Source organism: Cydia amplana, chromosome 23, assembly GCF_948474715.1.
Source record: "Cydia amplana chromosome 23, ilCydAmpl1.1, whole genome shotgun sequence".
Lineage (NCBI taxonomy): Eukaryota > Metazoa > Arthropoda > Insecta > Lepidoptera > Tortricidae > Cydia > Cydia amplana.
In genome coordinates, this window is record NC_086091.1 from 7,178,087 (window position 1) to 7,191,644 (window position 13,558).

The 13,558-nt window shown below is 37.9% G+C and overlaps 1 protein-coding gene across 1 annotated transcript in view; it reads right to left on the minus strand.

Annotated features, from left to right (window-relative positions):
• The window catches only part of LOC134658703 (calpain-B), a 43,789-nt gene that overhangs the window by 1,781 nt on the left and 28,450 nt on the right, over nt 1-13,558 (minus strand). Inside the window, exons 13-18 of the mRNA XM_063514356.1 lie at nt 11,690-11,797; nt 9,734-9,776; nt 8,353-8,482; nt 1,870-1,997; nt 1,395-1,516; nt 226-299 (exon numbers count right to left, since the gene is read on the minus strand). Of these exons, the coding sequence (XP_063370426.1) occupies nt 226-299; nt 1,395-1,516; nt 1,870-1,997; nt 8,353-8,482; nt 9,734-9,776; nt 11,690-11,797 (605 nt within the window). The remainder of the gene's footprint in view (nt 1-225; nt 300-1,394; nt 1,517-1,869; nt 1,998-8,352; nt 8,483-9,733; nt 9,777-11,689; nt 11,798-13,558) is intronic.

Sequence of the window (13,558 nt, forward strand, 5' to 3'; positions counted from 1 at the left end):
TAAGTATCTACGGAATAAAAAGGTATTAAACGATTGCTGAAATGTGATACCTATTTGTGATATTTTCTTTTGTAATTTTCTAAGAAAGAAAACGTCCAGGCCATGAACCAATTTTGATGAAAATTTCGCTATTTTTCTCCCTTTCCTTTGATATATTCACATTTAAAATATTGCCAAGTCAAACAGTGTAACAACTATTTTAAACACATATTTAACAAGTCTTACCGATCATGGTCTTGAGTCGCACGGAACACATTATGAAGTCGTCAAATTGTATGTAACCGTCTTGGCCACCGTATCTAAAGAAAAAAACCAAATTAGTACTAACACTAGGAGATTAGTAGGCCAAATTATAAATTGGGAAGTTACAATATGAGGCGAGTAAAATGTCAACGTGTCAAAACTAAAGAGTCAGACAAAAAAATCTGTAAAACAGGTAACCCACAACTCTCGAGTTTAAATATTATTCTATAGCATAAATCCTGCTGGCTATTTTCAGTAAATTCTACAAAATAAAAATAGGGTATTGGACTGTATTTAAAATAAATGATTTTACACCATGCATGAAATAAAGCACCAGAAGATTAATAGAGAAACGTAGGCAGCAGTTTTTAGACACAATTTCTATTTTAAAACCCGTATTAAACTATAAAGAGTAGGTAATTTGATTGTGACGTCACATGCTAGTGTTTCGTATAAATTCCATAGTAGCAAAATAGTTTTGACAGTTCGAAAAAAGAAACAGATTTGACTAGTTGTCAAATACCCTATTAAAACATTGTCAATTTTCCATTGGCACTTGTATAGAATGTTTACCTGTGTGCAAGTACGTTGAGTGTGTGCGGTGTAGCCAGCTGAATGTATAGAAAGTTTACCTGTGTGTGTGTGTGTTGACGGTGTAGCCAGCTAAATGTATAGAAAGTTTACCTGTGTGTGTGCGTTGACGGTGTAGCCAGCTAAATGTATAGAAAGTTTACCTGTGTGTGTGCGTTGACGGTGTAGCCAGCTAAATGTATAGAAAGTTTACCTGTGTGTGTGCGTTGACGGTGTAGCCAGCTAAATGTATAGAAAGTTTACCTGTGTGTGTGCGTTGACGGTGTAGCCAGCTAAATGTATAGAAAGTTTACCTGTGTGTGTGCGTTGACGGTGTAGCCAGCTAAATGTATAGAAAGTTTACCTGTGTGTGTGCGTTGACGGTGTAGCCAGCTAAATGTATAGAAATTTTACCTGTGTGTGTGCGTTGACGGTGTAGCCAGCTAAATGTATAGAAAGTTTACCTGTGTGTGTGCGTTGACGGTGTACCCAGCTGAATGTATAGAATGTTTACCTGTGTGCAAGTACGTTGAGTGTGTGTGCGTTGACGGTGTACTCAGCTGAATGTATAGAATGTTTACCTGTGTGCAAGTACGTTGAGTGTGTGCGCGTTGACGGTGTACCCAGCTGAATGGATCGCGTCGCGGAGATGGTAGGCCGGGATGGCGCCGCGGCCTTCTGTGTCGTACAGGCGGAATACGGCCTGTAGAAACAAACGTAGGTACATTTTATATGAATTCAATATCTGGGTGACCGAGCTTCGCTCGGAAAACATATAATAACTCGGAAATGCGTGTTTTCCCAGAGATAACACCTAGCTAGATCGATTTTTCGCCCCCGAAAACCCCCATATAGCAAATTTCATCGAGATCCCCGAAATATATATATAAATAAATAAATAAATAAACAAGTATTGCTCGTTTAAAGGTATTAGATTTAATTCATATAAACGTTAGAAAAACAAAAGTTTGAATAGGTACTTTGTTTGTCCACAAATTAAGAAACAAATCGAAGATAAAATCCGCAATGACGTCTAAGATTAGTGAAATAACTTACTCTCCAGTTGCGCAGGTCGATCCACAGCGACTTGAACTCTTCAAAGCCAAGTCCGCCAGAGTTGTCCTTGTCGAGCATTGCGATCATGCTTCTGCACACGTCTTTGGAAAACCCTTGTCCTTTGAGCTCTGAAAACGTACATATGTTCAACTACTTGCGATTTTGGACCTTAATGTACATAATTAAGGTAGACAATTGAATGCGAATTAGGACTTACTACTTTTGAAAAGCGAAGTCTTAATTCGCAGTGCAGAGTCAAGCATACCTTTTCCAACCTTCTTGGAAATGAAAAAGGTTAAAAAATGTACATTTGAGTTAAAATCACAACATATCGAAGATTTAATGACATATTTGTATAACGTCATTAAAAACAAGTCGTTTGAAAATGTGTATGTATACACACATTTTCGAATAATCTTAAAACAAGTTTTATGGAAATGGAGGTATGATTTATTATATAATCTTAACATATGTATTATTTAAAATGCCCATTTTTGTTTTTAAAAACTATAGATTAAGCTGGCAATGAAGATATGTTCAACGACGTTGAAGATATCTACATTGTGGTGTTAGTGGCAACATTAAGCGGGATACATGTAAAATAACACTTTACTAACGAAATACAATTGTTATTATACAAAGTGAATAAAGTATTATTTTACATAACACATTATCAAATAGAGCTCGAAGTATACCTGTAAAATAAAATAAGTCAAACATTTTATGTACATATTAAAAATAGACATTTTAAAATTAATAGTGCCTCCATTTCTATAAAAGTGTGAAGTAATGTATGCATGCAGCGGCCGCAGCTGTCCTGTGAAATAAACTGTAATATTATAAAAATCATAATAAAATAGATCATCTTTGGGTAAGGAAAAGGAAAATAATACCTATTTAAAGTATTTAATTAGTTTTATCTATTGATAAAACAGATTCTGTTCAAATAATCAATCAAAATAAAACAAATGATCTTTGGAGAAATAACATAATACTATATCAGTTTTATCATTACATTTTAATAAACATACTGATATTTTCATCAACTTATTAATGTTTTAAGAGAATAATAAAATAATTAGGATTTGACAAGATAACTTTTACGGTAATATTGGATCAGAAAACACAGTGCACCTGCATAAGTACGAAGCAATTCAAAGGAATGTGTCTCATACATGCTTTGGGACTTATGCCAAATCCTTCTCGTGCATGAGAGGACTGGGTCCATCTTTGGGATATATATTCAGCCAATATTCATTGATGCTGGCTAGAGTGCGGACTAATAGCCCAAGCCATCTCGCGTATGAGAAGAGACCTGTGCCCAGCAGTGGGACGTATACAGGATGGCGCATTTAGATCGGTCAGTATGGGAAAATCTGAAACTATAAGACATACGACGATCTCTTCTTAGGAACCATGTCATCGATTTTAGTAACAAGAAAAACTGCATTCATACATTTAAAAAAAATGTGTACTCAGCTCGGGAATCGAACCCGGACGTTTTGAAAAAAAAAAAAAATCTAAAATTATTTCTATTTAGATATCGATTGTGTAGGTCTTAAGCAGTAAATGTTACTATGAAACATGATGTCTGAAATGAATAAAATGAATTGTTTTCATATCCTTTAATTTATTTTAGTATGTTTTCGAAATGGCCACCATTTTTTTCAATACATTTTACATAAAAAAAATTTAAATGTATGAATGCAGTTTTTCTTGTTACTAAAATCGATGACATGGTTCCTAAGAACAGATCGTCGTATGTCAAATAGTTTCAAATTTTCCCATACTGACCGATCTAAATGGGCCACCCTGTATAGGCTCAAATTATTACTACAGCTGCTGTTTTTAGATCAAAATTGAATCAAAATAGTTTTCTATCAATTTTAGGACACAACCATCCGTAACATCAATACCTTGTCCTCCGTTAACCTGCGGCTGCGTCAGGTGAACCTGGTCCTGGTTCTGCGCCTGCATCTGTTGCAGGTCTATGCCGACCTCCTTGCAGATGGGCGTGCAGAGGGCACACAACAGCTGTTCGAGGCAGCTCTGCTCGCTGGGGGCGGGGCCCCCTCCAGCCACGCCCCCGCCAGCGATCCCCCCGCCCCCGCCGTCGTACGCGGCGCCTTGGCGCATGGCCATCTCTGTCGAATGTCGCTAGTGAGAGTGTAACTACTAAATATCTGGGTGACCGAGCTTCGCTCGGAAAACATATAAAAACTCGAAAATGCGCGTTTTCCCAGAGATAAGACCTAGCTAGATCGATTTTTCGCCCCCGAAAACCCCCATATAGCAAATTTCATCGAAATCGTTAGAACCGTTTCAGAGATCCCCGAAATATATATATAAATAAATAAATAAATAAACAAGAATTGCTCGTTTAAAGGTATTAGATACGAGGCGATTAAAAACTAAAAAGGCGAGTAAGACAAAGATAGTATGATTCTCTCTATGTTTGAAATGAGACAGTCCTTTGACAAACTATATATAATAAGTTTCTTTAGGTGTTGCATATGCGATTGAAAGCTATATACAAATGGGGGTTTAGAGAGCGCATAATAGTTATTGCTCGGTGGGGGCGGCGCCCCCTCCAGCGATCCCCCCGCCCCCTCCGTCGTACGCGGCGCCTTGGCGCATGGCCATCTCTGTCGAATGTCGCTAGTGAGAGTGTAACTACTAATACGAGGCGATTAAAAACTAAAAAGGCGAGTAAGACAAAGATATAGTATGATTATCTCTGTCTATGTTTGAAATGAGCCAGTCCTTTGACAAACTATATATAATAAGTTTCTTTAGGTGTTGCATATGCGATTGAAAGCTATATACAAATGGGGGTTTAGAGAGCGCATAATAGTTATTGCTCGGTGGGGGCGGCGCCCCCTCCAGCGATCCCCCGCCCCCTTCGTCGTACGCGGCGCCTTGGCGCATGGCCATCTCTGTCGAATGTCGCTAGTGAGAGTGTAACTACTAATACGAGGCGATTAAAAACTAAAAAGGCGAGTAGGACTAAGATAGTATGATTTTCTCTATGTTTGAAATGAGACAGTCCTTTGACAAACTATATATAATAAGTTTCTATAGGTGTTACATATGCGATTGAAAGCTATATACAAATGGGGGTTTACAGAGCGCATAATAGTTATTGCTCGGTGGGGGCGGCGCCCCCTCCAGCGATCCCCCCGCCCCCTTCGTCGTACGCGGCGCCTTGGCGCATGGCCATCTCTGTCGAATGTCGCTAGTGAGAGTGTAACTACTAATACGAGGCGATTAAAAACTAAAAAGGCGAGTAAGACAAAGATAGTATGATTCTCTCTATGTTTGAAATGAGACAGTCCTTTGACAAACTATATATAATAAGTTTCTATAGGTGTTACATATGCGATTGAAAGCTATATACAAATGGTGGTTTAGAGAGCGCATAATAGTTATTGCTCGGTGGGGGCGGCGCCCCCTCCAGCGATCCCCCGCCCCCTCCGTCGTACGCGGCGCCTTGGCGCATGGCCATCTCTGTCGAATGTCGCTAGTGAGAGTGTAACTACTAATACGAGGCGAATAAAAACTACACAGTTAAATGGGATTATCTCGAGTTTAAGGGCATACCATTTGGACTGATAAACTGTTTAAGAAATTGGGGCCGCAATACTACAGCAAGAGAGATTTCTTCGACTATAGTTGGTCAAACCAATTTGTCAGTATATTTACTGACAAATTATTTTTTTTGTTCTTATTAGAACAAAAAAAAAACTATACTCATGCTTTTCTTTTGGGTCTCTTGGGGGTCGGGCATACTATTTTTCGTTACCCACTCCGTGCAATCGCGGCTGGGCGGAAAATGTATGACTCGTAGCTCTGTTATGTGAAACAAGTGATCTTAGTAGTAAGATTTAGCCATAGAAATGTTGTACATAACCTAAAAAACTGCGTGATTCTGATTATTTAGCGGCAAATAAATGCAAAAGACAGTGGTGGAGTGAGTATGCTTTGCGTATATAAGAATATTTAGCAAAAAGAAAAGAAAAAGCTAAACAATCTTAAGCAAAAACAGTGTTTTACTACCTACAATGTCACTCTACATATGTATTAGACAAAAATGTTTAATACTGCAACTGCGAAAATTATATTTTAAAAAGAAACACTATAACTAAAGATTTGTAGTAATCATTTCTTGAATTCTAAAAGACGAAACAGTTAAGTATAACTTAGGTTTGATTCGTACTTTACATACTTATAGAAAAATCTTCTTAGTTTAGTATCAAGAGAAGATGCTACAAACCAATTTCTAAATCAATAGCGTTTCTTAAATTTTTTGCCATTTTTATATATTGTAACCTTTTTTGCCATTTTTATGTTATTTCAAGTAGGATCGCGAGCACTTTTCATCCTTATAGAAGAAAAAAGGTGTCCTAAAATTTCCATATATTTTTCATACTTTCCTTTTTGTTACCGCCATACAAAGTATATGGGGAAATGGTAACACAATAGGAAAAAAACTCGGGCACATTTTTGAATCCCATTAGGATCGAAAAAGCTCGTGATTCTGAGTAGAAATAACACAAAAGTGGCAAAAAAGGTCACAATATATAAAAGAAACGCTCAACTAGGTATCTATATTTTCTTATATACAATAGTCTTAAAATAAAATACTTACATAACTTTGACCACGGAAAGCAACTGAACGACAAGTAAGCGCGTTTAACTCGACACAAATAAGCATATTGTTATAACAACGAAAGCTCAAAAATGGGCATTTTAAATAAAACTATTAATAAAATTAAATAAAACCTTATACAATAATTTCTTAAGCTATAAATGTATAAGCTTACTTGAAATGGGTAGTAAAATATAGTAGGTATATATGTATATGTGTTAAGTTTTAACACAATATTTGTAGTTGACACAGTCGTATTATGTGCATTATTATTTCGTTAGGCACACTTTGGTTCGTTAGAAACTCTTAGTTTAATTTTTTTTCCCTTAATTCATATTTGCGAGGTGGGATCAAAGCATTTTAGGTTAGGTTCTAGCATGATATCACCTTTTTTTCCCTAAAATACTCAAAAACTTTAAGATCCATTTCCCGTAATAACCAAATCCAAGGATACTCAGATCCCAAAATATCCAAAACTCCTTCAGTAACTCGAATAGCGCAAAAATATCAAAGCTATTGAGTGGTTAAGCCAATTAATATTGTTCATGATTAAAATTAGGTTTTTTAGAACTCTTCCACCAATCCCTATATTATGTGTGGTGACCGCAAATAGGAGGTATTACTGCAATGTTCTGCCGCCAGAGTGCAGCACTAGCACCCATCGTAAACCATAGAGTAACTTATACATACTGTGCCTTAAACTGTTATTGACAAGTTTTCACAGACAATAAAATATGACATTCATCAAGGCGGTTTGTTTACAAAGGGCCTACCGGGAAACGCGAAAATCGAAACTCGGCTATCTGCCCCTTTATCGCTCGAATATGCAAGAGTGATAGAGAGGTTAGACAACAAAATGTCGACTCTCTCGTTTGCGGTGGAACCTCAGATTGTGACGGATTGTGGAAGTGGCGCACCCTACGCAGAGTTTCGCGTAATGTTCCCTATTATCATATATGCTTCAGCTGTAGTTGATTCAGTGGATCGTAAAGGGCTATCCACAGAACATATTAAAGAGGTTAGAACGGCTATCGCGCGCAGTTAGTATCGGAACCGGTGTCACCGCTCGTCCCTCTCCACATTTACTAACACTCGCGCAACGGTTGTAAAAACTTGTATGCTTGGTAAATGGATACGCCTCCTTTAGACAGATTTGATATCTGGTTTCTTAATCTGAAGGTTATTGTGGCGCAAAAGGCATGTTTACTTCGTTTTCGGTCAGCGCGGGCACAAAACAGATACAGTACAGAAATCAATCTACATACAAAGTGCGCTCGAGCAACGCACACATAGACACTGCTCACGGACACGATATCTCAGACCGGTTGGGACCAGTGCGAGCGCGAGTGTCAACCGCTTGAGACACGCGTTTGTAAACTTTTTTGTGCAATTATGGAGAAACAAAAAAAAAGTTATTATGACTATTCAGTGGACGGTTGTTTAAATTCAACATTAAACGGTGAATTGTCGTTTTTTAAGCTACCAGTGGTTTCAGAGAGGTAAGTAGGTATCTGCTTGTATTTCAATGGTTCGTTTTAACGTTAAACAGAACAATTAGGTAGGTAGGTAAGCACCCCGCCCCGTCCACTACCAGATACGAGTGCCACTATCACGATAGTTTTTTGTGCATAAATCATAGTTGACAACCCTAGAGCGACCGCCGAGCGTAGGTATGAAAAGTGAAGTACATACATGTGATTGACTTCTGTACTGTATCTATTTTGTGGCGCGGGCGAGTAGCATGCGAGCGTTTGCTCAAAACCGGCGGCGACACGTACCCTGCTCGCATCGCCATTCTAACTTGTTCTGTGGGTTCCCTATAATATTAGACATACCTTCTCTCATGGCGTAGTCTAGGATCTCCTTTAGTTCCTGCCAGTCCACTTCACCATCGGAGCCGGCCAGACGGTTGAAGAATTCACGGATAGGGTCCGTTGGCTCAGGGTTGGGGGCTATCTCCTTCACCTGGTGAATAGGGATGATGACACATGTTGAATTTTATAACAAAATCTAGTAAAATAGATAGCAAACGAGCAATTTATCACAATAATGTGGATATTAAAATAAAATATTACAAAAATACAGGACCTGAAAGTTTCAAAATTTAAGTTTTTTTTAACTTCCAAAAACGATAAAAGTAAGGGTACCATTCGATTCCTTACATTTCATCCAAAAAATATTGTATAGCAACTATATACATAAACGCAATATTTCACCGACAAAAACGCAATTTTCTTGTTTTGTCCATACTACAAGATGGGCTCCCAGAGACCTTGACGTCACGTTCCCTTGCCGTTTTGTATAGGGCGTTTCGCGAGTGAAGTGCGACTATCGGCCTTTGCCTACAATTTCTGACTTTTGTGTTACTTTAATGCAATGGGTCCCATATAGACATTTGACCCTAAAAACAAACCCGATCGATTGATGCCATAAATGAAAATTAGTCATGTAGCCTATTCATTGTGGTTTAGCTATAATTATTGTAATCATCCTGCTAGTACTACTTTTTAGTATAAAAGAAGTAATTAGTTTTAAGTGTTAAGTATTAGATTTATATCCTCCCAAGACCCTGCATACAAATTTTTGTGCATTCTCCAAAAAAGTTTTTGAACTTTCATTGAGTAACTAAGGGTTCCAAATTCAAAAACAAAACAAATGCTTCTGGGTCTCAGGAGGATTTTTATTTTATTTTTATCTTACGAAAGTTTAATCTCGATTAGATTTTATAAAATCTCAATACAATCGACATAATCGTTTTAATCGTGTAAAATAGTGGAAATTAATATAGCAGCAAATTATAAAGCTAAAGTGGATGGCGTAGTACGGCGTTACACATTTACGGGAAATAAGTGTTATTAAACTCATAAATTACACTTTGTACCAAATCACTTTGATATAATATTCAAAATCACAGTGAGAAAAATATTGCCTCTACTATATAAACTATAAATATGGTAGAGATTTGATTCATATTATTTTATCTTATACCTTCAAAAGAGCAATTCTTGTTTATTTATTTATTTAAATTATTTATATCTACCTATATTTCGGGGATCTCGGAAACGGCTCTAACGATTTCGATGAAATTTGGTATATGGGGGTTTTCGGGGACGAGAAATCGATCTAGCTAGGTCTTATCTCTGGGAAAACGCTCATTTTTGAGTTTTTATGTTTTCCGAGCAAAGCTCCTAGATATTTATTTTATTATAAACGTACCCGGTCATCAACATCGCCCATGCCCACGTCTTCGTCGTTTTCACTGAAAAAAAAAAAAAAAAGGTTATGATATACTATTTTATGTAACACGCAAGAATAAACTTTATTACAATGCATTAAGTTTCATTTTATACTGTGACCCATGTCGGCTATGGCCACAGACAAGACATCCTCTAGACTGAGCATAGTAACGCTACCCCCTCTGCCACTCATACGCTAGTTTTACTCCATCTTCGAGTCAATCCCGTGCCGTGATTGGTCCGTGTCTTTGAACGGACCAATCACGGCACGGGATTCGCTCACCTCGTCCCCCGCACCCCCGTATTTTTGGCAGCATCGGTTTCATGAAATAATTGCTCTAAACTCCGTCTCGAGGATTCCTAGTCTATGGCTATGGCCGACTGTGGCAGTCAATCTTAACGGAGAAGACAAATCGACAAACGTGAAATACGTGAATTTAAGGATTTCTGTTTTGGCTCCGTAGCCAACATGCCAATCGCTAACGCTCCGTAGCGAACGAAACGCAACCGTCACTGTCACACTAATATGGAAGAGTGATAGAGACACAAAGCGATTCGATGGCGAAGCGATAGCGATCGTCACCTTGGCTAGGCCGCCTGGTCTTCATTAGCAGATCCTGTAGGTCAGTGGTTCCTAACCTGGGGGTAATTACCCCTGTGGGGGTAAAACTGGTATTTTACGGGGGTAATAAGCTAACCTAATATAACAATACAACAAACGTACACGTTTTATTTTTTAATACCATTGGGAGGAGGGGTAAAATCAGGTTCCCTAGTTAGTCATAGGGGTGACCGGACTGAAAAGGTTAGGAACCACTGTAGTTCATGAAATGTCACTTTTTGAATACAAATGGTTTGTTATAGAAAGTACAAAAGTTACTATATGTATGCCTATATCATTTGAAAAGTTTACCTAATGTCTCGTACATCAAACAGGATTTTTTCCTCATTTTAACACCTCGTTCGCCACGTCACGACAGGCGCGCCATTATGAACCTTGTTGGAATGCGCGGAGGTTGACATTGGGTTGTAGCTACGCATGTAATTTGACGTCTTTGGCGGTTAAAGGGTTAAATATTGAAGTCGGTTAAAATAACAAAACACAGGCGTGGCTCACTCTGCGATTTCGTCGCGTCGCTACAAGTACCTACAAGTGCATGCGGCCCACACCAATGTTGGTGTCTAACTATAGTAAAATCTATTTTTTTATTCGGTAGACTGAAATGACAGTTCATAGTATGAACATAAAATGTCATTTCATACTAAGAAATGTCATTTTAGTCTACCGAATTAAAAAATAGACTTTAGTTGCCGCGCACCGCTACGGAACGGACGCCTGCCCTATTTCACCACGGTGACAGGTGCGACAATTGTCGACATCACTGTTACTGACGTCACAGGCGGAGATAGACTACGGTAACCGCTTACCATCGGACGGGCGGTGTGCTTGTTTGCCACCAACATATTAATAAAAAAAAAACCATTATATCGCCAATAAATAAGTACTTATTGACAATTGTCACAAGAAACACGACAATTGTCACGAAATTCCGAAACAGAACTCATTTTCTGTCAAGAATTACCGAAAGTTCTATTTAAATCACGACAATTGTCATCATCGTCATCATCATAAACTTCGAAAGAGAAATACCTGTTTTTTGGCCGATATAATAAAGTTTTTTTAAATAATACAATGATGGTGGCAAACAGGAATACGGCCCGCCCGATGGTAAGCGGTAACCGTAGCCCATGGATGCCTGTGACGTCAGCAACAGTGACATTTGTCGAATTGTCGCAACCGTCGCCGTGGTGAAATAGGGGCCTGCTCGCGCTTGCGCCACCTAGCGGTCATATCCGTCGTAATAGACGAGTTTTGTTAGAGAGTGAATCTTCTGTACCTAGTACTATTGTTTATTCTGTGCTATAAAATACTCACGCCATGTTATTGCACTTTTCAGAGAACGCTCTCACCAGGAACTCGCCTTCTTCATCTGGCTCGAAGGTGGAAGGCACTATCACGTACGTACCAGGCGGCAGCTTGAATCTGAGACAAGTAAGTAAGTAAGTAAGTAATATTTATTTGTGAAACACAGGTTATATACAAATGACAGTGAGTTGATACAGTACTCTGTGATCTACCATATAGGTGTACAAATATTTAGTCTTCTTATATCTAACTTATTATCTAGATAGCTTAGAACTTGTTACATATTTACATCATAGCAAATTAATTGAAACATTCGGTTACATTGAAATTATGTCAAATAAAATAAATTAATAGAAAGGACAATTTTGGTCACGGGCGAAGTTTTTGTCAGATAAAAATTGATTGATGGTATAGTAGGTTCCTTTGATGAGCTCTGTCTTTAATTTGTTTTTAAACTTTTGTATCTCTAATTCTTTAAGGCTTTCAGGTAGTGAATTGTATATTATGGACGCCATGCCTAATATACTTTTCCTTAATAAAGCAGTTTTGCCACTTCTCGTTTGTATTGCATGTCTATATCTATATACGTTTGGATTCGATCTCAGTGGAAACAGTTCCGGATTAGATTTAACAAAAACTGACAGTTCGTAAATATATAGGCTTGCAAGTGTCAGTATATTTAATTCTTTGAAATAAGGTTTGCATGAATCATCTATTTCTAAGCCACATATGGCGCGAATGCATTTTTTTTGCGCTCTGAATACAAGTAGTTTGTTTGTTAAGTTACCCCAGAATATTATTGCATATCTTAAAATAGATTCGATGTACCCATGATACGCTAGTAAAACAGTATTGCGGTCTGAAGTTTGCGACATTTTCCTAAGAGCAAATACGAAACTGTTTACACGTTTACATAAAGACTCTGTGTGCGGTTTCCAATCCATATGACAGTCTATTTCTAAACCTAAAAATTTTGTTACTTTTACATCTTCAATATTTGCATTATTATAGTTAATGTTTATATTCATTGCATTTGAAAGAGGTTGATAAAACTGCATTATTTTAGTTTTTATCTTTAATCTATTATTTTCAAGCCACTGTGCGACGGATGATAGTGCACTATTGATATCAGATTCATAAGTATTAGGATTCGTCATCTCAATTAAGATTGTACAGTCATCGGCAAATAGAACCATTGGATGTTCAACATGATGAGGAAGGTCGTTTATATATATGTATTAAAAACAACAACGGCCCTAAGATGCTTCCCTGTGGAACTCCTGACAATATTGGTTTCATCGTGGAGTAGTAAGCCAATTCTTGTTTTGTTGTGTTACATATGTTTGTTATCTCTGTGCATTGCATTCTATTTGTCAGATATGATTTAAATAAGCTCAAAGCAAGGGATAATGAACTTTATTACTATGTGATAAGATTGAAAATTGTGGGTGTGAAAGTGGCTGCAAAAGTTTGATTTTAGGGAGGGAATTTGTAGCAGGGACCGTTCCGGTATCCCCTTCCGAGGGTTTTGGAAGGGGTTCTTGAAGGGGTTTTGGAAGGGGTTTGGGGTAAGCAGTTCTCTTTTCGAATGTCTGACTGATACCCGTACAATGATATTATATAACCATAGATAGGTTATACTCATACTTGAGGAGCATAAAAAATACTTCCATGTTTATTTCTCTGCCTACGAAGAAATCTGTTTTTTTTGATTAATTTTCTCATTCCATCCATCTTTGTCACACTCGTTGTTAAACATAAGGTCGTCTTTTTCTCCTTTGGTGTGCCGGAGCTCGTTAGCACGTGTACATTTCTCGCTTGTCCAGGCGCGTCTAAAGGAAACTTGTCCAATTTGTCACAAGTTAAGCGCTTCAATTT